The sequence below is a fragment of the Lepidochelys kempii genome, chromosome 9, assembly GCF_965140265.1.
Source record: "Lepidochelys kempii isolate rLepKem1 chromosome 9, rLepKem1.hap2, whole genome shotgun sequence".
Classification (NCBI taxonomy): Eukaryota; Metazoa; Chordata; order Testudines; family Cheloniidae; genus Lepidochelys; species Lepidochelys kempii.
In genome coordinates, this window is record NC_133264.1 from 27,519,968 (window position 1) to 27,545,520 (window position 25,553).

Genomic DNA, 25,553 nt, shown 5'->3' on the forward strand with positions numbered 1-25,553 from the left:
GTACTGTTTCTTTGGAAGCAGCAAATCTGAGAATACTGCAAGTGTCCAGTGGCCGAACACTCCAGGAAGATGCTCGGAACACTCAAGGATTGGAGTGTACCAATTGCTAACCCGTAGAGTGACAAGACAAGTACTTGTGTTGCCTGTGGACCTGGGGAGTTGACTCAGAATAGCCATTGCCAACGCTTAGGTGTACAACCTACACCTAAGGGCAGGTGGTAGCAAGAGGCTTCACAACCCTGAATACAGCCAGGAAGTATCATACCACTACTCCAGCTTAAGCATACATTACTTTTTCATTAAAAAAAAAACCAGCAGCACTTTGGACTGCCCATAGACTTATCAAGCCATAACTTTCATTGTTATCAAATGAAAAACAAAAATGGTCCCTGTTTTCAAGATAATAATTATATATTGGATGAAAAACAATAAGAAAAAGGCTAAGGTGTCTGTAGGAAATAAACACCAAGGTCAAAAGCCTAGGAATTTTTATTAATGCAGGGCGTGTTAATTACTGAGTTAATCAGGGGCCCCTTCAAATTTATTAACAGGAATGTTATTCAGAGACGGTCAGCACATTCTGGGTGGTGTTAGAATACAAATAGTTATATTTACTACTGTGCTGAAATGCACTTCCCTTCCTCCTCCTCCTCCTCCTCTCTCTTATACTCTGCTTGTCTACTATAAATCCCTGAGCTCTGATCAGCTAATAACATATTAATAATATTAATAACAGCCCTGAGCCAGATAGTATGCAGGGATCTACACACTGTATGGCTGAGAAATAACCATACAATCTTCATGCAAATCAAACCTCTCAGCCACAGTGCAGAGAACTAAAATCACTGGAGAATACATATACAGTTCTGGGTCAGTAACTGCCCAGCATCCCTACACTGACTACCTGAGACAATTCTGCATCACTATAATACAAAATAAACATCTGAAAACAAAGACACACGTAGTTCCTGCAGTAAAAATTGTTTTGCTTCTTTTTTCTGCATTTTTTTCCAGCACTATTCATTGGAAGTTTTTTCCCACGCAGTCCCAGTCTCCCCCTATACATCTCTGGGAATTTCATAGGGGCCCCTTTTGGATTTAACCCACTGCTCCAGTGCCCTGGAAACTTCCTCCAATAAACCCTTTCAGTTCCATTGCTAAACTGCTGGGTTGCAATTCTTGACAGTACAGAGCTTGCCCACATGCCCAGGGTTTAGCTCATCGCCATATCTATTCAGTGCAGAGCCACTTCTCCTAAGGAATGAGAGAAGTAAGCTGGTACCTGTGACACTGCACCCGATATCCTTCACAGTGATATTATTATATGATTATGACATAATTAGAATGTATTTTATGAGAAATAAGTCATGTGAGATGTCATTGGAAAAGTTATGATTTGCTGAATATGACTATCCTATATGTATGCATGTATCATTTTGTATCTGAGGTTATGAATATTGACTACATATCTGTATTTAAAATGTAGTTACACTTGGGTAATGCCCACTAGACAAGATGCTTTCAGCCTAAATAGTGGGTGGGGAAGGGCCTATTCAGGGCAGTGGGCCATTAGGAAAAAATAATAGGCCTTAGGAGAAGCTTATCTCCCACCTTGGGAGCCTTCCTGAGAATGCTACAGACAACCTCCAAGTAATGGCTGCTATGACTCTACAAGGACATGTGATGAGACCATGTCTCTAGACTCCATCTTGGGATGTCAGTATTTTTCTACAGACTGGTCTGGGAACCAAGCTTTGGGAACAAAGGGTTCCCGCCATATGCAAAAGCTATATAAGGCAGGGAGTGGCATCATCTGGTTATTTGCTCCCCACACAAGAAGAGTCCTGGAAACACCTGAGGAAAAAAGACTGAACTGGGGGAAGTGCTGGACTCAGGCTAAAGGGATTTTTAGCCTGTGAATGAAACACCTGGGGATTCCAAGCTGTAAAGCAAGTGCAGCTTACCACTGAAGAATCTGCAGACTGCTTGTATCATCTCTTAGGGTGAGAATCATCCAATCTATTTAGTATATTAAGCTTAGTTTGCATTTTTTTATTTGCTACGTAATCTGCTTTGAACTGTTTGCTATCACTTATAATCACTTAAAATCTATCTTTTGTAGTAAATAAATTTGTTTTTGCTTTAGCTAAACCAGTGAGTTGGAATGAAATGTGTTTGAATCATAACTCAGGGGCAAAAGGCTGTTGCATATTCCTCTCCATATTGAGGGAGCGGGCAAATTTTATGAGCTTACACTGTACAGTTCCTTGTGCAGTGCAAAATGGTATAATTTTGGGTTTATACTACAGAGACGGGGAGCCTGAAGAGCTGGGAGTAGCCTTCCCATGCAGGGGCTGGTCAGAGAGTCTGCTTGTAACTGCAGCTGGGTGTGTCCCTACCTGTATGTTTGTTGGTGAAAGTGCAGGCTGGAGGGCTTTGGAGCTTGTCACAATGGTGCAGTATGAGAGGCAGCTCAAGCTGGTGGGGCAGAAGGCTCAGTAGTACCCCAGTTCCAGGTGGCACCCCGCGGGGAACCCATCACAGTACCTACATTTAATAATGGATACTCCAACTAAAAAAAAAAAAAGCACTGCAAGTAAAAACCTACAGTTAAATCCTGACCCCAAAGATAACAACTCCTTTGTACCACTATGGCTACAGAGTTGCCCTAAACAGGCAACTGGGAATTCCCCATGCAAAGTGAAACATTTATTTTGATACCCTGGAACTCAGTTGAATGATAGCAAAATTAATACACAATATGTGATCTAAAACACCATATGTATTTGACCATTGTAAATTCATTGAACCAAAATCATGTAGGTTAGTATTTCAAACTACCAATGGTATCATTTTAAACACACAGTGCTGATGAACCAAGTTCTGCTTTCAAATACACCATGGACTACAGTGTAGACAATTGCTGAATTTGGTCTCAAGACTTCCAGAAATTTAGAGGCCCTCCTGAGCATAGCAGGGTGGTGTTACAGTAAACAATCTTCTGCCTTTAATGCTCATGTCCTTCTCCTAATACAAACATAAAATCCATTATCATCCATGGCCTTTCGTTATAAACAACATTGCAGAGTAACATTAAATTATCACATTTCTTGGCAAGTGTGGGCTCCCCAGCTCAGGAAGGATTGATACTACATTCAGAGTCTGGTTCAGGCCCTTTTTCTCAGGGATTCAACTTTATTTCCTCTAAACAACTAACAAAAATTCAGAATATCAATCATCCTTTCCCACCTAATCCAGGGTCCTCTGCAGGGGAATATCTCTTCCCTACAGGTTCTCACATTAGCAGGCACTTGTTTGAACCAGCCTGTTACAGGAGCCCATCTTCTTACTATAGCTTTACCAAGAGACTTTCCCCCAGAAACCCTCTAATCCCAGCAGGTCTCTATCCTGATTTTTACAATCACCTGATTCCTAGCTAATCAGTCTCAACTGAGAGATCCCTGATCCATCACATATTAGGCTGGGACCAACTCCCCTTAAATTACCAGCCACTCTATAGCAGCTAGTTTGGTTCAAAGTGGCATAGCAGAAACCTGATAGTGCCCTGGTCTACACTTGGGGGGCGGGAGGGGATCGATCTAAGTTACACAACTTTAGCTATGTGAATAATGTCGCTGAAGTCGACGTAGTTAGATCAACTTACTGTGGTGTCGCCACTGCAGTGAGTCGACAGCTGCCGCTCCCCCATCGACTCTGACTGCGCCTCTCGTGGCGCTGGAGTACAGGAGTCGACGGGAGAGCACACAGGGGTCGATTTATCATGTCTAGACTAGACGCGATAAATCGATCCCCGCTAGAGAGAAGTTACTGCTCACAAAATTGTGCCTTTTTTAGGTTTAGGCTCCATGAAATTGATTCACCTGACAGATTTAATAAAGATTAATTTAGTAATTTAATTAGTACATGCTAAGCTTGAATGACCTACCTACCTTGTCAGTGTGAAATTTCATTCAAAAAGAGGAGAGATGACCAGAATTCTACAACAGAGCTTGCAGATGCCCTCAATTTTAATGTGGCCTCTAGCCCACAGAGACAATAGACCCCAGCATGCAATGTTTGGTCTTGAGCTGAGTGGAAGGACATTATTAATAGAGACACAGTAAAAATAAAAAGGTGACTAATCAGCTTTATCTTATCCAAACTAGGAGTCATCAATGAGGTTCCTGGCAAGTTTCCATATAAAACATGCTTTTCCCTCACCAAGGATACTTAATAAAGCATATAGAAGAGAGATGAAAAGTAGAAATCCCTATTAATAGCAACTCAAGAGCTGAATTCTGATCAGGAATCAAAGAGAATCTGCATTGCCATACTCTGTTTCTTGCCAGAGGAATGCTTGTGTGACACTACCAGAAACCTCATCTGCAATTTTGGGAATGCAGAATACAGGTGATCATTAGAAAGGTGCTTTTGCTTCATGTCTCTACTTACTGAGTACAGTACACCTGTTCAAAGAGTGAGTAAGTTTAAGAATGATCAGGCATGATTCTCCTCTCAGTTATACTGGGGTATGTGAAAGATGAATCCAGTCCTTGGTGTCAGTTTAAATTATTCTTTTCCATGGAAAGCCCTAAGCTGGAAGGGGAATGAAAAGTTTGGTTTTTTTTCACCCCAGTGGGGTTGATAGTATTCAGCACTCTGGAGAATCAAGCGCAAAGATCCTCAAAGGATATAGGCACCTAACTTCTGTTGAAATAAATTAAACCCCTTTAAAGAAATAACAATGGTTTGTGAAGATAAATGCATAAATCTATAACTTTGACTGCAGGAAATCAATGCCATGGAGAGAGAGGTGATTAGCTGATTCTACATCCAGCAAAAAAAGGCATTCTACCATAGCAGAATACAATGGCTCACTGCAATGCACTGCCAGGTACTGCTACACTATTGACAATGGTAGCACAGGAGGCCTACCCATGCCCCTTTTTGCTCAGATTACTTTTCACATCCCTGATTACCATAGTGCAGGTCCTGACTCATAGATGCATAGTTGCCTGTACACTCCTGTGGCTTCTTGCAAGATATCCCCTCCCCTGCATAATGCTGCCCCATGCCCTTTTTCTTCCTCATGCATCAGCTCAAACAAGAGTAGGATCTAGCCTAGGACCTAATCCAAAAGAGCTTCATTTATGCCTCTCTTAATAAAGGAATGAAATCATGGAATAATGAAATAGTCTTCTGTTATAGAATATAATCTGTACGCTGTGTAGATAAATCTGACTGCCTAGGGTACCAAAATTTGAAGGACAGTATATCCAGTTTCTCTCTTTCCTCATGCAGTACAGGACTTAATTGAATTTTCTTCATATCTTTGCAACAAACCTATGTACTAAACCCTGGAACTCAATTGCAGAAGACACAACAAACATTACTCCAAAACAACAGCTAGCTCTGATCCTTTTGATAAAGTCCTTAGAGATAGATGCATACACTGCCACAATAAATAATAAATATTTATCTGTGTCCTGTGGATGTTGCTAACAGGATAACACACCACTTCTCTTTGGCGTTCACACACATACCCCACTGTTCATGACCTCTGTATGTTGTGATGTACAATGCATCATACAATGTAAGAGGGGGAAGAGCCAGATAATAGTTATTGATTGTGCTGTGAAATGTGTGCATTGCATGCAGCAATGGTTGATTCTGAGCTAGATCCTATATTCTTAGTTCACCAACCATTCTCATTAAACTCAAGGAAAGCAGGCCCTAAACTAGTCAGCATGACTCAGATGCTCAAAGGTATTTAGACCCTTAAGGCCTTGTCGATATTACAAATGCTCCATAGTGCAGACACAGGGTATGCCAACAGAAGGAGTTTCTCTGTCGGCATAGTAACACCACCTCCCCCTGTTGGCACAGCTGCGTCCGGGGGAGGGGGGGCTGTGATTGCTGGCATAGCTATGTTGCCTGGGGGGGAGGGCAGTGTTTTTCCCCCTGAGCAACATAGCTATACTGACAACATTTTGTAATGTAGATTTGGCCTCACTCCCATTTAAATCAGTGGAAGTAAAGCAACTAAATACTTTGGAGGATCTGGGCCTGTCTAAACAGCACATATGACTAAAGCCTGACTACAAATACTTTCTACCATACTTAAGGTTACAACTGTGAGCAACCCCACTGAAGAAATACATGTTCAGTAGTAAGTGCTTGCAGCAAAGGGCCTAAATCTCTGAAAGCTTCCGACAACTGTGACACAATTCAGTAGCAAGAAATATTAACAGTACCAACCTGCAGCTCCTGATTCCTTGTCACAAAAGAAAAGCTCAGGAAAGGTCACAAAGAAAAGGGGTACCTGAATAATGCTAAAAACAATGAGAACAGAACCTCACCCCACCAGCCTCAAACTGTGTATTATAATTCTTCAAATTTGAAAACCATAAAAAATACCTTTTTACCCACCTGTCAGTGCAGGCAAACGGCAACTCAGCACTGAATCGCCTCAAAGCACATTCATTCTTCTAAACTTATATCACATCATGGGGTTTATATTTGAAAATGTATTGTTTTATATATACTATAACTTCACTAACCTCAGTGATTTGCATTGTCTCTGTTATGAGGTGTCTAAACCCTGGCCATGGAGAAGTGGGGAAAGGGTTAATCTCCATCTTTATAAAGGACAAGACTGTCACTCCCCCTATGTGAGCATGTAGGGGAGTAAAGAGACATTAGAAAGCCAGCTTCTTTTTCCCGTGTCAGGATTATGCATACCTACATCATTCTGCAGAGCTGCTACTCTGCCTCCTGTACAGGCAGGCTGGGAATGGGTGGATCCTTGGCTCTACCCCCAGGCTAGTGCATGGGCCAGTGCACAGTATGTATCTATCTATCTATCCAGCCATGGCTTTTGCATGGACCAGTGCAGCTGAGCTGGCTCAGACAGAGAAATAATCTGTACAATCAGTATAATTTCCTTCCCTCCTGCAGCCAGGAAGGAACCACCAACTGGATTATGACTCTCTGGTTCTGCTCCTGCCTGGGACAGCACAACCGGTCGCTGTCCTTTGCTCTGGTCTTGCAGAGAAGCCACTATTTATATTTAGCCCTAAAACAGAGGTGGGCAAACTACAGCCCGCGGGACCGTCCTGCCCGGCCCTTGAGCTCCCGGCCTGGGAGGCTAGCCCCGGCCCCTCCCCCGCTGTCCCCTCTTCCCCACGGCCTCAGCTCACCGCACCGCCAGCGCGGGAGCGGGCTGCACCGCGGGGGGCAGGGAAGAGCAGGAAGGGAGGCTCACCTGCAGCCACAGGGAAGCAGGCGGGCAGTGCGGGTGGTGGGAGCGTGGCAAACACGGGCAGAGGACTCAGGAGGAGCATCGGGTGGCTGCACAGCCACCCAGAGAGAAGCGGCGCTTTGAAGGGGAAACCGCCGCTTCTCTCCGGCTGCGTGGCTACCCCGGCTCCTCCTGAGTCCTCCACCCATATTCGCCGGGCCACATTCTGAAAGGGGCTTTAGTGGGGGGGTTGTATAGGGAGTGGGGTCCCCGGGTGCCTGTCAGGGGGTGGGGGTGTGGATAGGGGGCAGGGCAGTCAGGGAGCAGGGGGGGTTGGATAGGGAGTGGGGTCCTGGGGGGGGGGCGGTTAGGGGCAGTGGGTCCCAGGAGAGGATAGTCAGGGGACAAGGAGTAGGGGGGTTGGATGGGTCAGGGGTCCTGAGAGGGGCAGTCAGGGGTCGGGAAGTGGGAGGGGGCGGATAGGGTTAGAGTTTGGGGAGGCACAGCCTTCCCTACCCAGCCCTCCATACAGTTTTGGAACCCCGTTGTGGCCCTCAGGCCAAAAAGTTTGCCCACCCCTGCCCTAAAACTTCAACTACTCTTGTAATGGAGCAGCAGTATTTAGTTATATGAGCAAACATCCCTAGGCACCCATTCTGGGGGGCCTTGAGAGGGCATAAGGAGGCCCACCCGCTGTCTGCCCCATTTGCCCCAGTGTGTGCATCATTGGGAGTATGACAGGAGCGTCAGCACTGGATGGAGGGCTGACAAGTTGACACTGACAGTGGTTCTTTGTGAAAGCGTGTGGTGCCCAAAGCCCCTCTGCTCCGGCCAATGTTAGGCTGACCCAAGAGAAAAATGCACCTCACTTGTTTATCGCAGCAACTGCAGGTTAGTTTGAATTACTTGTGAAAAGAACATACCAGTAGCTGTACTGCAGCCTATTTCCTATGAACAATGAGGGCTTATTGGTAACATCACTTGCATTTTGGTATAATATCTTGAGTGACATATAGGGAGACACAAAGATATCTCTGTGAATTGAGAGGGCAGATGTGTGATATATGGATTAGCAAGGCTCTACTTTATCTTCAAATCAAAAGCATTTCAGTTAAGATAGCTCAATATACAGGGTAGGATTTGGACAAGTGTTCAGCATTGGCCCAACTCTGCTCCCATTTGTAATCAACGGGAGTTTTACCATTGCCTTCGATGGGAGCAGAGTTGGGCTAATGCTGAGCACTTTTGAAAAATCCCACCCTTAATTGCCAAGGGCCAGATTTCAATATCCTTTTTCCTTCAAAATACGAGTACTCAGTAATCCTATTAAAGTTGATGGAACTACTCATGGAGTAAGCTGCCACTTTGTGGAAGTAAGGATATCAGAATATGGCCCTAAATTGGTTGGAAACTTAGTCTGAGTAAAAAGAGTTTGTGCCTAGCACAATGGGGCCCCTGATCTGGTTGAGGTCTCTAGACACTACCTCAATAGAATTGTTAAATTAATGAAATAATAACAATACTTCAGACCTTTGCTTTTGTGAGTAGTGTCATAGACTTCAACAACACTATTCATGGACCATTCAGGACTGCTTGCATGAACAAGGGTTTGCAGGATTGAGCCTCAAGTTTGCAGAGACCTGAAAAGTTAACATCTGCCTCGTATATCAGGAGATTTATTGTATTTATTTAGATTTATAAATATGCTAAAAGGAAACTATCCATACACTCTACTTCCCCTTGACATTTAAAATACATTCTAAACACAGTGATTTTAAAAGCAACCCAGCACAAATCCACTTCACCACTGAACAATTCCCCACCCTTATGGTTAAAAGGACCTGATTTTCCTCTCATTCACATACTGCTGTAACAGTATAGCTTCACTGATTTCACTGGGGTCACTCCTAATTCACACTTGCGTAAAAGCTGAATTAGGCCAGCAGAGTACAAACAGAGTGTGGCTAAATTTAAGATTATAGGCAAGATGCTGAATAGTACCTTACCCTTGGAGTAGCTCCTTTGCAATCATGAGTCTTGAGCCTGACCCTTAGAGGTTTTTATTTGTTTTAGTTCTTTTTTAAATTAAACACTAAAAAATGGGTGCCAGATTCTGATCCTCTTGCTCATGCGGAATAATATTTTACTCCACAAGTAACATTATTGATGTAATGAATTTCTGTGGAGTAAGGTACTACTCAAAATGAGAAAGGGGATCAGAAACTGGCCCTATCAAAAAAAATCGCCACAGGTAGGGGATTTGTGGTGCTGTTAGCACTCAGGGCTGGTCTACACCACCGTGGTAAATCAATCTAATTTACGCAACTTCAGTTACATGAATAACGTAACTGAAGTCGACACTGTTAGATCCACTTACCGCGGTGGCTACACTGCGCTATGTGACTTCCCTTACGCGGCTCGGGGAGGTGGAGTATACAAATCATGCTCCCATCGATTTGGCGGTTCTTCACCAGACCCACTGAATCAACACTCGCTGCATCGATTGCAGCAGTGCTGATCTACCAGCAAGTGTAGACATACCCTCAGTTCTTTCATTTTTAAACTACATGTTTTCTTTTAAGTGATTCCCAGGAGTCTTTGTTGTGTGTGGTGTCAGTGCTGTTGTACTTGTGATGTTTGCACAGTATGTTACCTGGAAGTGTTCAAGGCCTTCCTCTTGACCAAGAATTTTCAAAATCATTTTTAAAATTAAGTACTGCTACAAACACGTATGCATTTAGTGCAGAGTATAGTATAAGCCTGACCCTAAGGATTCTAATGATAAAGCAGATTTCAGAGCAGCAGCCCTGTTAGTCTGTATTCGCAAAAAGAAAAGGAGGACTGGTGGCACCTTAGAGACTAACCAATTTATTTAAGCTTTCATGAGCTACATCCGATGAAGTGAGCTGTAGCTCACGAAAGCTTAAATAAATTGGTTAGTCTCTAAGGTGCCACTAGTCCTCCTTTTCTTTTAATGATAAAGCAGTGCGCCATCTTTTGGTTACATCTACTATCACAACCATAAGCAAAGGTTTATTTAATTTATTTTATTTACAGAACACTATCCTATTTTAGGTCTTGTTGATACACAAACTTGTACCAGTTTAACTAAAAAGTCTTGTTTTAAAACCAATTAGTTAAACCAGTGCTTGAATTAATGTAATGGATTTAGTTTAAATTAGTAAGGAATCGGTTTAAGCTTAATTGATATAAGGTATTTTAAACAAATTTAAGAGTGTTCACCCAAAGGGTTTGCACTGAGTTAACTAAATCCATTTCTAAACTGGTTTGGTTAAACTGGTGAAACTTTTTAGTCTAGACAAGGCCCTAATGTTTTACAAAAAGTGTTGAGATGGCAAGTAGTCAATGAACCATCCCAGGTTGTTCACCGATGCATCTGGTCCTATCTGAGGCCCTGATCTGGCAAGCACGTAAGAACATGCACATAATAAACATATGCACATGAGTAGTCCCACTGACTTCAACTCACATGCACACAAAAATAGGCATATGCATAAGTGTTTGCAGAATTAGGGCCTAACTACATAAGTGCTGTGAATAACATATTACTGTGTAAGAGTAAAACAAATGGAAATTATTTGCTTATATCTAAAACCCAAATTCAAATATATATTTGTCCAAACTCCACCAAGAAGCTGGCATCCAGCCACATATTTTAAACAAAATACTATTGAGCAAAACACACTAGCCCTGTTGTAAAGGAGATCTTGATGGGGAAAAGGACATTCCACCTAGGACTTCTGTCTCAGTTTCTGGTTCTCTGTATTGCACAAGGAATAGTGAAACAAGCAGAAATGCTATATGTTGCTAGTTTTTAGAGTTATCACTGGAAAATCAAAACCACCTACAGAAGTTAACTTTTTGGACAGTTGATAATGTCACATGGCAGCCAAACCTATTTCTGTAATTTTCAGCTCACTCAATCAGACAAAGGATGAAGAAGAGGAGAAACATTCATCAAATTACACAGAAGGTTCCATCTGTTATCTTAAACCTTTGTTATCAAGTAACACAGAGGATATGCTGAAAAACACTTTGCAAACAGTTCTATTTTACAGCTTCTTTTAAAATGTGTGTATATAAATTAGGAGTATATAGGGGGAGAGGGAAAAAAAGAATTAAAAGCTTCTTTGGGGGGAGATTACTTAGCACTATAGCAGCATACTAGTACTATGAGGGGACGGGCTACCACTGAGTTGAAATTGCAGTTTTCAAGTTGGATAGTATGTCTGCTTTGCTGATGTGATGAAGATCGTTTTGCTCTCTTATTAAAAGTTTTGTTCCTTCCCTAGAAAGGACTTTGCAAGCAGCCATGCCAGCCCAACAGAAGAAAGTCATATTTTGCATAGCTGGGGTATTAAGCTTTGCTTGTGCTCTAGGCATTGCAGCAGCCATCGGAACTCAGTTATGGATCAAAGGAACAATACTGTGCAAAACTGGAGCTCTGCTTGTCAACGCTACAGGACCAGAACTGGAGAAGTTTATTGGTGAAATTCAGTATGGGCTTTTCTACGGGGAGCGTGTTAGACAATGTGGGCTAGGAGGGAGACCTTTTCGATTTTCATGTAAGTAACAATGACATTTGAATTATTTAATACCTTAGTGCACACTACCATGATAATGAGCAGACAAATGCTGCAGCGTTCTTATTTACTTAAGAGTTTTAACAAGTGCAAAATATTCTAAGATTAAATGGTATTGTTTCTGAAGTGTGTCCATCTTAACATTTAAATTACCTTACTAATATTAGTTACAGTATTAGTGACAATTTCAATGCACCTCTCTTATGGTTTATTACAACAAATAGCTATTTCCCCATAATTTTTTTGTTACTTTGAAAGAATGATTTTGTTGTCTATTTATCTATTTTATGTTCTATTGTGAAATCAACAGCAGTAAGGTAACAGCAGCCTTATTAGAAAGACAGCTCAAAGCCTCATTTACTGCTTTTGAAGAATATAGCAGCAAAAGATAACAATCTGCTGCATTAATTGGGAAAACATACCGGGTTTATGCTAGTAGCTGTTCAATTAATTGACCTGCAAATTGAATTGGGTATCTGACAGATACAGAGTTTAATGGAAGGAGACAGTTAGAAATTGTTTTGATTTACATGCAATATTCATAACCTGTTCATCCTCAAGGATAAAAAGATTAATACATTGATCAAGTGAACATACAGTTTATATATAGCAACATATTAAATGGATAATAACAAATGGATCTTTGTTTTATGTACATATCTTACAATATGCCACATGAAATTATTATTACAAAAGACAATTTGGAAGCAGTCTTCTGAAACAGTAATGGTAAATTGCTTGCATCAATCATCTGTGGTGGTGTAAAGTTACCAGATTATGCATCAGAAAAAATTTACTATGTACTATTTTTTGCAGAGGTAGCAGACCAAATTCATTTAGTTTACTGTTAAACTTTGATATGTCTAAATTCCATAACGGGTCTATTTATGACAGTTCTTTTTATTACTTTCCCGGCTGTCACACTATGCTGATGTTCTACCCTGCAGGTTACAGTCTGGGATGAATTTTCAGAGCAGTCTACTAAATCCAAAGGAATTAGATTTCATCTGTAGATATTATTATGAACTGCAAATGATAATGCAGATAGCACAACAGAGCACTGACTGGATTTAGTTCATGTTCATTAAGATAATGGAGTTGTTAAGACTGGTTAAGGAGAAAGCTGGGAATCACATGATTAGCGGGGGGAGTGGGGAGGTTGTCTCCCCAGCAGCTTGGGAATGTGTGAAGCACTAATGAGTTTTGGCAAAAGTTCCAGCAGAGAGCCTGATTCTGCAATGCTTACACTGAGCAGAATTTACTTAGACAAGTAGTTCTGACTTTCACTCAAATAGGGACTACTCAGCATGAGTAAGGGTTGCAGAATTCAGAGTAACAGCCGTGTTAGTCTGTATTCGCAAAAAGAAAAGGAGTACTTGTGGCACCTTAGAGACTAACCAATTTATTTGAGCATGAGCTTTCGTGAGCTACAGCTCACTTCATCGGATGCATACTGTGGAAAGTACAAAAGATCTTTTTATACACACAAAAGCATGAAAAAATGGGTGTTTACCACTATAAAAGGTTTTCTCTCCCCCCACCCCACGCTCCTGCTGGTAATAGCTTATCTAGGAGAGTGGGGTAGGGGGAGAGAAAACCTTTTATAGTGGTAAACACCCATTTTTTCATGCTTTGTGTATATAAAAAGATCTTATGTACTTTCCACAGTATGCATCCGATGAAGTGAGCTGTAGCTCACGAAAGCTTATGCTCAAATAAATTGGTTAGTCTCTAAGGTGCCACAAGTACTCCTTTTCTGGTTGCAGAATTGGGCCCTGAGTTATTAGAACACTTGCATTGTCCTCATATTGTAAAGTAAAATGGTTATAATGCATTTTCCTAGCCTAAGATGGCTGGGTTCATGGAACTAGTCATTACCAAAATGATTTACTAGTCTGTTCTGAATTGGTCACTTCTAATCTGATATCACTTCTGTTTCTATATAAAGAGAAATTATGAATGTGCTCTTAATAGGTTTGTAATGATTTATAATAATAATAATAATAATACAAAGGATCTGAAAGTGCTTTATTAAAGTGGAGTTTAGAGCTGGCAAAATACTGCAACAAATTTTCCATGAATAGCTACTCCCATTTTAAATGAATTGGCTCCCTTTTCATACTTGCACTCTTTGGGTTTGTCTTCCCCGCAAAAAATAAATAAATAAATAAATAAATAAAGGTGTTTTCTTAATTCACATTAGCTAACATGAGTTAAAATAGCACTGAAGATGCACAAACTTGTTTTTTAACTTAGGTTTGCAGCTCGCGTTCAACCCCTGACTCCCCTACAGGCTTTAACTCAAGCTGCTAGCTCAAATTAAAAACCGAATTGCTGTGTCTTTACTGCTATTTTAACCTGAGTTAGCTATCTTGGTTTAGCTAATGTGAGTTAAGAACTCACCTTTTTATTTTGCACTGGAGATATACCCTTTGGATGAGCTTTCTGGGACCATTCGTCCAAACAAGCTTTACTGTCACAAATGTTCACCAAATATTAATTTCAAAGTGGCATTCACCAGAATGTTATGCTTCACACCTACAAGTAACTGCACCCAGAAGTGCATGCATGCACATCCAATAGATGAACAGAAACAATACTAGGTGAGGTATCTAGCTAATCACAGCTAAACATACTAAACACAGTGTGGAATGTTAAAAATTGAGCACTAGATAATCCATCCACAGTGAACTATGTGATCATTCCACATGGGAAAATATTTTTTAAAAATTCATCAAATACATTTGAGTAATGAATAAATATGAGGAAATTGCAATGTTTGCACATATTTCACAAGCAAAAAAAGAGGCTGTGTTAAGAATAATACAAGAAACTCTAGCAAATATTATCATCCTAATTTTACAGATGGAGAAAATGAGGTACAAAGAGATTAAGGCCCTGATTCAGGAATGCACCCATTTTCCTGAGGAAGGGCCCTTAACTATGTACTTAAAGTTTAAGCATACATGTCACTGCTTTCCTGAACAGGGGTCTAAGTGACTTGTTCAAGAACATAAAACAAATCAGTAGAGAGTCAGGCCTCCTAGCTCTCATTTCCCTAAGTCCGGGGTGGCCAACCTGTGGCTCAGAAGTTAATATGCGGCTCCTTGTATAGGCACCGATTCTGGGGCTGGAGCTACAGGCGCCAACTTTCCACTATGCTGGGGGTGCTCACTGCTCAACCTCTGGCTCTGCCAAAGGTCCTGCCCCCACTCCACCCCTTCCCACCCCCTCCCCTGAGGCTCCCATGCCCTCACCCCTCCCTCCTTCCCCCCAGAGCCTCCTGCATGCCATGAAGCAGCTGATCGGGAGGTGCGGGGAGAGAGGGAGAGGTGCTGATTGGCGGGGCTGCTGGTGGGAGGAAGGTGTTGGGAGCGGGGAGGGGGAACTGATGGGGGGCTGCTGACATATTACTGTGGCTCTTTGGCAATGTACATTGGCAAATTCCGGCTCCTTCTCAGGCTCAGGTTGGCCACCCCTGCCCTAAGTGAACCACTAGTGTATGTTGCCTTCCTTTTATCTAAATTAAATATGTGGCATTGCATTGTTATTTGAATAGATTTTCCCCTTGTATTACAAGCCCAGTGTAAATCCTACTTACATGCCCAGGAATATTTCATTGTAGCGTCCTCAGAAGAGACTACCAGGAAGTGATTACTGGCCCTAGTGTACATCTGAAACTGTAGAATCCCACGAGGATGACCTGCTGCAACTAGGTTACAGCATAAATCTTATAAACACACCCTTTTGGAAAATCAGTCACTAAAGCATTTTTGTCTTTTGTGAACTTTCACAGAGAGTGGATGGTGGAGGAGTTAATGTTCCCTTTACAAATAACTCAGACTATTTTTTATTTAGCTGAAAGAGCAAATGCATGTGATTTTTGTGTTTAAATATGATAAGGTAGCTTAATATCTGCATCTAAGGAAGGATTTCAGCTGCACAGAGCCCAATTACTGAGAGACAGTTGACATTCTCCATATCTGTGGGAATACACACAACGTCTACACAAATTCTTTCTAGAAGTCATTATAAATGTCTCAGGAAGTAGTACGATATATGTGTCCACAGTTTAATGAACTGAAGTACACTGTAACACATCTGAGAAGAAACAGTCTGGAAAATAGGTTAAATGATTTAGTTCTATGTTTGTTCCCATTAAATGTTCCCTACTGACCACTATATCTCTTTTAATTGTAAAATGAATTTGGTCTGCCAGCAAACCCCGTCAGGCTGGGAAAAGACTTCTGCTTCATTTACTCTGGCTGATTCTCATCAGTTTCTGGGTCGGCAGTTCATTTTCTAAAGGTCATTGGCATTCACACCTAGCACACAAATTCATTCATTATAATGAAGAAATGTTTTTCTTTCAAAACAACATCTCTGCTGAATTTAATTTTTCCTGATATGTCACCTATACAATTTTAAAATTCTAGACGTAGCTGTCAAGGGTAACAGCCAATACAATGTAGTTGTATGTTTACTTAAAATAAAGATTGATCTTATTAAGTTTGCCGTATTGTACTTTATCCCAAAACATTCACTAGTGCTGAAAGACTTAATTCTGGAGAACCTTATTTGTGATAGAATGTGTGATATACCCTTTTAGAAAGTCGACATGAACTAAAGACTTTGTTTTCCCTAGTTTATGGCTAACTTAATTGGCATAGTGCTAAAATGTATACCATTTACACTGATACTACTGTAAGTACTATTAGTAAGTACTATTTTGGGTAGTAAGAAAGTAAATGTGTAATATAAAGAATAAATGAAGGGCCTGATTTTCAGAACTATGCATGTGCAGTGACTGGGACTGTGCATGAAACTTGGTATTCAGATGTGCAAATGTCTAGTTACCGGTAGTTAGTGGCTCGCAGCAGAAATAGCATTTGCAAATACCTGATTTATACATGCAATTGTGGTAAATGTTCTTGCAAATTAGGCATGCAATCCTGTACATAGTTTTGGGCATGCACACACGAAAGCTCATGCTCAAATAAATTGGTTAGTCTCTAAGGTGCCACAAGTACTCCTTTTCTTTTTGCGAATACAGACTAACACGGCTGTTACTCTGAGACCCTATATAGTAAGGAATGAATTGTAGCTGTAGTCTGATGTCTTGAAAATAGACAAGGCTTAGTTCCTGCCTGGTGGGGTGGCAGCACTACCAGAGGGGTTGTTTGTTGCTGATGAACAGCAGTTCTGTAACTACGCTACAAAGGCTATAAGTGTTTGAATTGAATTTTATGTACATGGCTAGTTTTAAATGCAAAGTTCTTGGTGAGTGCTAGAAATATATAAACTGGTATTTGAGGAATTCCTGTGTTAATAACTCTGACTTTATGAGATTTGATTCTGCAATTGGACATGTTTCATCACAAGATAAGAGAAACATTGATGAGATTGTACCCCTCAGGGACTATCAAGGCAAAACCATAACTACATAATGCCTTTGTCCATCAAAACCGGTCAAGACAAGTACAGTTTTTAACAGATCTTTTGAATAGTGCTTTAAAGCGTTCTTCTCACTTTGGGCTGAGAGAGGGTAATGGGCAAGGAGAAGGGAATTTGAATGCCTGGACTCGCTGTAGTGCACACTTATATTTTTAGACAATATTAAAGATTACATTTAGCAAAGCTTCTAGCAAATTTTACGAATGTTTGCTTAAATATAATTAATTTGCTGTTAATTTAATCATGACTATAAATGTTGCATTACCTGCTTTTTTATGCTTACTGCGATGCCAGCTACAAAACTGTTTGCTGGTAAACATTTTACATGGTAGATTAATTTATGTGAAGCTCCTACTTAGCTCTTTCTCAGCATGTTATAATCACAGCAAGGCAGTTTGAGGAGTTATTACCCCCAGTTTAATCATGCCCCTGTGGATCAGCAGCAGTTAAGTTTGTTCTATGGTTAGTTTTAAAATATTTGTTGTCACCGAACACATAAATGATTAAAAATTACTTACAGAAAATCTGATTCACTATCCACCCTGACCTGTGTAGGTATGGTCATAATTTGAACTAATAGCTAAAACCTAATACAAAAGATGCCAAAACCATATATAATTCCTAACATTTTATTTGACACTGTGCCTGATAAAATATGCCTTGTTTTTAGCTAAGCCTCAACATAGTTTCCAGTTTTGCAGGTACAGTTTTTATCCTTCAGTAATAATTAAGTATGGGTGCAAAACTGCAGGCATAATAATGTGCATGTTTATACCCATTAGATGGGTAACTGCTTGCTTTGTAGATGCCTTTAGGTGGTCAGGACAAAGAGCACAATTGCACATGCAACAAATTGTAGCCAAAATATTGAGGCCATTTTTAAAAAACAAATATAGACTTACAAGTTAGTGCTGATTAATGAGTTATTACATACAGAGTACTGTGCTTTGTAACAAGTAGCAAAGCAACAACCCACAAGAGGATGCCTTCTGACCAAACTGATTGAGTTAGACGGGTAAAACCAGCATGAGACAGAGCAGAAAAAGGCCCACAATATCTATACATCTTATTTGGCCACTAGTTCCTTCTTCCTTTATTTTGACATCCCATTTTTTAAAATTAAGGCTTCACTGTTTTCTTTTACTTCTCCTTTAATTCCCCTCTCTTTTACCTGCAGAACTATGTTTTCAGACACAAAACGTTCCATTAAATGTTTTACTTAAAGCAACTCAGGGGAAGTGTTCTGATCTTATAAAATACCCTTGACCTTTGTCCGCTCCTAGCTTCAGCAGGCCATTTGGAGAATTTAGGAAGGGAAATTTTCTAATGTAAACCTAGCACATTTGTTCCAGTTCATTGTTATAGTCCATAAACGAAAAAGGAAATACCAATTTTGAGGAGGATTTGAGGAGGATTCAGGAACCTGGATAACAGCAAAGGTAACGTTATTACCCTCACACTTTCATAGAGCTCAGTCTTCCTTTTTCCTCTTTCGTCTGTTCCTCCCCAATGCATCCTGGGAATTGTAGTTCCTGGTTTCAAGGCTATGGGAACAATTAGGAACAACTTACAAACACAAACTGGGGTAGCTATCTGCATCTAGGTAGATAGAACTCAGCCTTCCCCTTAATAATAACCATTGTAAAACTTTTAACAGTTGTTTCCAAACCATGATTTAAGTCCGCTAGCAAAGTCTTCCAATCTTTGTTTCACACTTCTCCTAATACCTGGAAAGGCAGGAACAAGACTTAACAGTGGAGCAATTCTTACTACTATAGATTGTCCATCATTATTATTGGTGTCATTGATGTTCTCTGGTCCAAGGTGGAGAATTAGCACTCTATTCTTCAGCTGCTGGCTGATGAGCTGCAGACAATCTTGAAATGTTCCATTTCTTTCTATCTATTAATACAGCAGAATCCCCTGGATTTCTGCTATCTTGAATGTCCTTTTTGACTCTGTATGGCAGCTTCACACAATCTAAACCTCACAATTTCAAATTGTAGCACCTTTTTTATGATCTACATACTGTCTGTATTTCTGCTGTTTATTCTTAACACGTTCACAAATAGTTTCATTGGAAGGTTTAATTGAAAAAGGAGAATGTGAGCCTTTGACAGGTAGTAAGTCGTGTATCGGCCTGGTGTCCTCTGAACAGTTCAAAGGTTGATACTCTTGTTGTTGAGTGGTCCTGTAAGCAAACAGTGTTTCAAGTAAAGCTTGCAAACTGATAAGTTGCAAAAAATTCTTTCACCAGTCTGTTTGTTCTCTCAACTAGACCATTAGCTCTAGGATGGTATAAACAAACAGTTTTGTGCTTGATACTATTGCTAGTGAGGGAGTTTTGCATTTCAACAGAGGTCAATTGCATTCCATTGTCAGACACTAATTCCTTGGGAAATCCTTCTTGGGAGAAGACTGATGACATGACCTTAATCACTCTTTAAGGGGTAACCATTAAAGTGAATCTATCTTCTGGACACTTTGAATGAATCTACCAATATTATGGCAAACCTTTGCGTAACAGGCTGATCCTCAAATGGTCCTATTATGTTGAGAGCCATATTCTCCCATGGACAGCTTGGATAGTCAACTATTGTGAGAAGGATGCTGAAGGTTTTCTGTCACTTATCTCTACTAACATAAGCCATGCAATTCTTGATTATTTCCTCAACTTGCTTGTCCATCCCTGGCCACCAGAAGACTTGTCACAGTTGTCTTTTGGTTAGACTCATCCGCAGATATCCTTCATGTGCCATGTGAATCAATCATACTCAGAAGTGTAGGCACAAGACAGTCAATTCTCAAAATCCATTCATTTACACAAGGGACAGCTCGTGTGATATGTGTCTATATGGTTGCAAGTGTTCTGGTGTCATTGTCTTGTAAGATTATCTGTTGAGAATGTAAATCTTTAGGTCCTGAAGTACAATGTTTTCTCTCATGACTGTTGCCCACTCTCAGAATGCGATCACTCCTTGGGTTGTAGCAGATATTTGGGCAATGACAATCTCTTCATTATATTTCTCTATTTAAACTCATGATAAGGTATGGGCAGGTGAGACAGACAATCTACAGTGGTATTCTTGGCACCTGGAAGATATACTGTCTGGAAATCAAAGTCCATTTGTTTGGTGGTCCATTTGGCAATTCTTGGTGTTGCTCTCCCACAACCTCACATGCTGAATAAAGTTTGTGATCAGATCTTAAAGATAAATCTCCTACTCCACAGGTAGTTTCTGAAGTGACTTACTGCCCAGAAATGTACCAGAGCTTCTTTCTCAGTGACAGACTAGGATTTTTCTGGATCAGTCAAGGCTCTGGAGGTGAATGCAATAGCGACTTCTTGTCCATTTTTTAGCTGAATCAAGACTGTACTCACAAGCGTTTGTTATGAAATTGTTTGCGTCTCAGAAATAAAAGGGCTAAGAGGCAGATTGGTAGAAATTGTATGTTTTATCTTATTAAAGCTGGTCTTGCATGCTTCATCCCATTCAAACTTTACATCATTTTTAGGAGATGATGCAAAGGTGTCTACTTTCATAGCAAATTTCTATACAAACTTTTAATAGTATTCGCAGTCCCAAGAAGGATCAAAGTTTGCCCTTGTTGTCAGGCTCTAGTGCATCACAAATGGCTTTCACTTGGTCTGGGTTGTATGTTATTCTTACATATTGTATGTCCTAGATATGTCACTGAATTGGTACAGAATTGACATTTCTTCTTGCTGGTGGTAAGTCCACATCATGAGGCACTTAGATAAATTTACCTTTGTGTTTCTCTGAGGTTCTTTTATGCTCATTGCCAGTTTTTTTTATATCTGAACCCCTTTGAGGAAGGCTCGAGAAGCTTGATAACAGCAAAGGTAAGGTTTATTCCCCTCACTCTTTCACAAAGCTCACATTCTTCCTATTTTTCTTCTCCTCCACCTCCTTCTTCTTCCTCCCCCAGTGCATCCTGGGAATTGTAGTTCCTGGACCCAAAACTATAGGAACTATCTAGGAACAAACTTACAAACACAAACTGGGGTAGCTATCTGCACCTACATCAATCAAATTATGGGACACCCTTAACCATATATAAGTGCCCACACAATATAGTTCCATTATCAATGACAGACTTGCATTTTCAATGGGAAGTCCTTTCTGTCTCCAACAGATAAGGAAGTACACTATACAATACAATGCATTAATCTCCCCTACAGTATAAATCAAACCCTTAATTACAACTGAAAAAGCTGGTGGAGAGTTAATCATTAACTTTCTTTAGTTTTATAAAAGCTCCAATAGGCGCCCATCAAATAAATTAAAGAACACAATATCAATAACGATACAGTGTAAAGGTACTCCTGATCTCAACCTAAGACCCTCAGCAAATAAAGTGAGAATAATAAAAATCCAAACTCCTCCAAACAAAACTCTGAATTAATTCCATACATTTGCTACAGCTACATAAATGACCAAAACAATCCAGAGTCCAGCACTTCTTTGTTACTTATAGAACACTATGGACCAGAGTTAATGGTGATGTCAATAAAAACAACAAGGAGTCCAGTGGCACCTTAAAGACTAACAGATTTATTTGGGCATAAGCTTTTGTGGGCTAGAACCCACTTCATCCCACGAAAGCTTATGCCCAAATAAATCTGTTAGTCTTTAAGGTGCCACCGGACTCCTTGTTGTTTTTGTGGATACAGACTAACACAGCTATCCCCTGATACTTGACACCATGTTAGGTAATGTCAATGTAACCTACATAAGGTGTAACTTGGTCAGAAAATTGATTTAAGTGGGTTTAAGCAAAATACAATAAATTGCAACAATTTGGCATTCAGTAAGTATGTCAACCAAGTATAACTTACACCAGTTTGGGGTTTGGTGGGGACAAAATTTGTCCTTGTATAATCATGTGACACTCTGAAACCTGTTAGTTGAAACCCACTATGCCAGTGTGGAATTTTGCCCTAGAAAATTAATGGGAAGGTTCCCTAACAATTAAGTGAGGTGAGAGCTGTATTTTCTTACACCATTTTCTTGCTGCATTCTCCCCCCTCACCAGCCCTCCACCGCCCTTCTCCCCACCAGCTTGGTGTGCAAGTTACACTCTTTATCACCACCATTGGACCTGGTTTTCCACTCTCTTGCACCTTGTGTCATTATTTAGACCTATGCAACCTGGATCTGATTTACCACTGCATTCTTCCTGTTTTATGACTGGCTCACTTAACTGACATTAAAAACTTAATGTCAAATGAGTGCCAGTTACATTACTTTGCAACTTACATGCAGCAGGATCTGTTTCTTGACCAACTTATGCCCAACATATAATTTGCACCACTGTTTACATCAGTACTGAATTTGGCCCAGAGACTTCCAGGGTGTTGAAATGTTGTACTCTAGTCTGCATTTTATATCTTCCCTAGGCACTGTGTAACAGAAGCAATACTTACAGATGTTGAAGCACTTTAGTTTGTTCTAACACCATTTGGGAGTAGGGAGTGAACATTTAGTATGCTGATTCAGGGCATATTTTTAGCATTTAAAAATTCAAATATGTGGAATTTACATTCTTTAAAAGCTCAACACAATAAGGCTGGCTCAGATAGAATGCTCTTAAAAGCTTGGACATCACAAGGTAAGGTTTTGAGTTACTCTCTGGCACAGAAAGGGCAGTAATTATTAATACATGTAGGTAGATGTGATCTAAAAGGTGAGATGAGGTTTCCCACAAAGCTAGTCTCTCTCTTTTGGTCAATTTGCACTTCTGAATTCCACAATGTGCTTCTCTTTAAACATCCTTACAAATCTGTTTATAATTAAATCTGATTACTTCATTTTCCTCTTTCACTGAGTTCTGAGGAGCACAATTTAAAACAATTAGCACAGAGCAGCACAAAATCCCTGCTCAGATTTTTAAAATGATAATTTTGTCTAATGTTTGTAGTAATTTTTTGTTCTATTTTGTTTTTAGTTTTTCCAGATTTGCTCAAAATTATCCCTGCAAGTATCCATGTAAGTGTCATTCTCTTCTGTACAGTACTGATAGTCTTTGCTCTGGTGGGAACAGGTTTCTTCATGTACAATGCATTTGGCAATCCCTATGAAACTCTGCATGGTCCAGTAGGGTTATATCTTTGGAGCTTCATTTCATGTAAGTACTTTAGTATAGTTCTGCATTTAAATTAGTCACTTATTCATATTTAATGACTTAAGATAAGTGATCTATTTAATAAAACATGATACTATCCTGAGAACTGTCGCTGTATTGAATCTAAACCTGAAAACTATAGCTGGCTGGAGAAAGATATTCCATTTTGGAGGATTGTGCTATTTTAAAATTTGGTGCAGTTCTGATTCTGAACAAACCCCAAAACTTCAAAATTCTCCATAACAGGGTAGGAAGCATGGCCACTAGTTCGTCTGCAGCCACAGACCTTGGAAGCCTGGGCACCCCAGCACCCTACCAGACAGGTCCCAGAGAGCCAGGCAGGCAAACTGGCTGGATTCTAGGTAGGGTTTCAAAAGTTGCCTGGCAAGCAGGGTTCCATTTGTCAGATTCGAACCATCTCCATAGAATGTTTTGTTTTTGATGAATCAGCAAATTCTAACACAAAAAAAAATTATTTTTTTTTTATTTGTTGGGGAACCCACCTGGGAATCCTTGGGCTTGACTCTCCCATTCGTTCCCTTGATGTTAGTGGAATTTCACTGGTGTAACTGTGGGGAGAAAAGGGCTCTGTATTAGTACCTTATTAGAAAGAACAATAGGCCTGATTCTTATCTCAACACTACTGACTTCACTGGGATTACTCCTGATTGACATCAGCACAAGATCAAAATCAGGCTCAGGGGCCTTTCTTTGCAAGAGGCAGATTTGTTGCCAACATTTCACACTTTGTAAGGGTTGCAACTGGAAAGCATCCTATTTGAAGAAGCCCATTAGGGATAGGAAATCTACTGCCACTTGCAGTAAAAAGAATGAGGCATATTAGACTTTTAACTAGAGTAAATTTTTACTATTAGTTTAGCTGGAGAGAAAAATTGTGCTAAGGGATGTTGCTCATTAAGACCCTGATCAGCAAAGTATTTAAGTACATACTTACCTTTAAGCACGTGGGCAGTCCCATTAACATCAATTGGATTATTAATATGCTTAATAGTCAAGTTAAGCACTTACATATGTGCTTTGCTGGACTGAGGCCTTACACTAGACATAACACTTGGCATGGTTGGCTATTTAGATCCTAATCCAAAGTTCACTGGAGTCGATGGAAAGAATCCCATTGACTTCGATGGCCATTGGATCAGGTCCTGAAAAAGAAGCACCTTGGAAGGAGTCAGTTAAGTGACCATAAAATATATATTGAAATGTAATGAAAATGACATTTTACTTTTTGGTTATTATGTCTCTCAAAGATTTGTTGTTAGGAAATTCTCAGAGCAGTGATGTTTCTTGTTCTATTTCAGGTTCTTGCAGTTGTCTCATCATGATACTATTTTCTTCAGAAGTGAAAATTCACCACCTCTCTGAGAAAATTGCAAATTACAAAGAGGGAAGTTTCATCTTTAAAACTCACAATGAACAATTTCAGGATTCATTCTGGATCATCCTGGTTTGCTCCTTGGTGCACTTCCTGAATGTTTTGCTAATACGGTTTGCTGGATTTGAATTTCCTTTTTCAAAATCTAAAGAGTCAGACACAACAACTACTGGAGCAGCTGATCTCATGTACTAGCCTGATGTCAATTTTTAATAACATTTCAAGCAAAAAGGTTAATCTCAGACACTTTCAACAATGACCAAATCTATCTGGTTTTACATGATTAATTTGAAAGACATTAAAATCAAGAAGAAATCTAAAATAAATGTCAACATAGTAAATACAATAAAGGCATAGTATGCATGGTCCTCATTAGGACTAGATCAACATATCCTTACTCCCATCGCATAGTACCTTATCATGACAGCAGTCCCATTTGTTTCAATGGGATTATGAAAGAAATAAGATATAACAGTGATCTGGGCCCTATGTACTTTAATAAAGGAGGAAAGCAAACATTTACACCAGCAGTACAGCATTTGCCTATATCTGTAAAGGTAGTGGTGTACTGGAATGACTACTACTAATGTTTTATGTATCAAGACTGGACTAAAAATTCCACTCCGGCCAACAAATGAAAAGTGCTGAGTGTACCAGAAAGCTGCAAACACCAAATGAAAGAAAACAGAATGTATTGTTGCAGCTTAAGTAACAA

The 25,553-nt window shown here is 40.1% G+C and overlaps 1 protein-coding gene across 1 annotated transcript; it reads left to right on the top strand.

Annotated features, from left to right (window-relative positions):
• Nucleotides 1-11,573: 11,573 nt before the first annotated feature.
• On the top strand, nt 11,574-25,033 carry CLRN1 (clarin 1). Its single transcript, XM_073358769.1, has 3 exons — nt 11,574-11,826; nt 23,269-23,448; nt 24,765-25,033. Exons 1-3 carry the CDS (start codon nt 11,574-11,576, stop codon nt 25,031-25,033), a joined length of 702 nt encoding a protein of 233 aa, XP_073214870.1.
• Nucleotides 25,034-25,553: the final 520 nt, after the last annotated feature.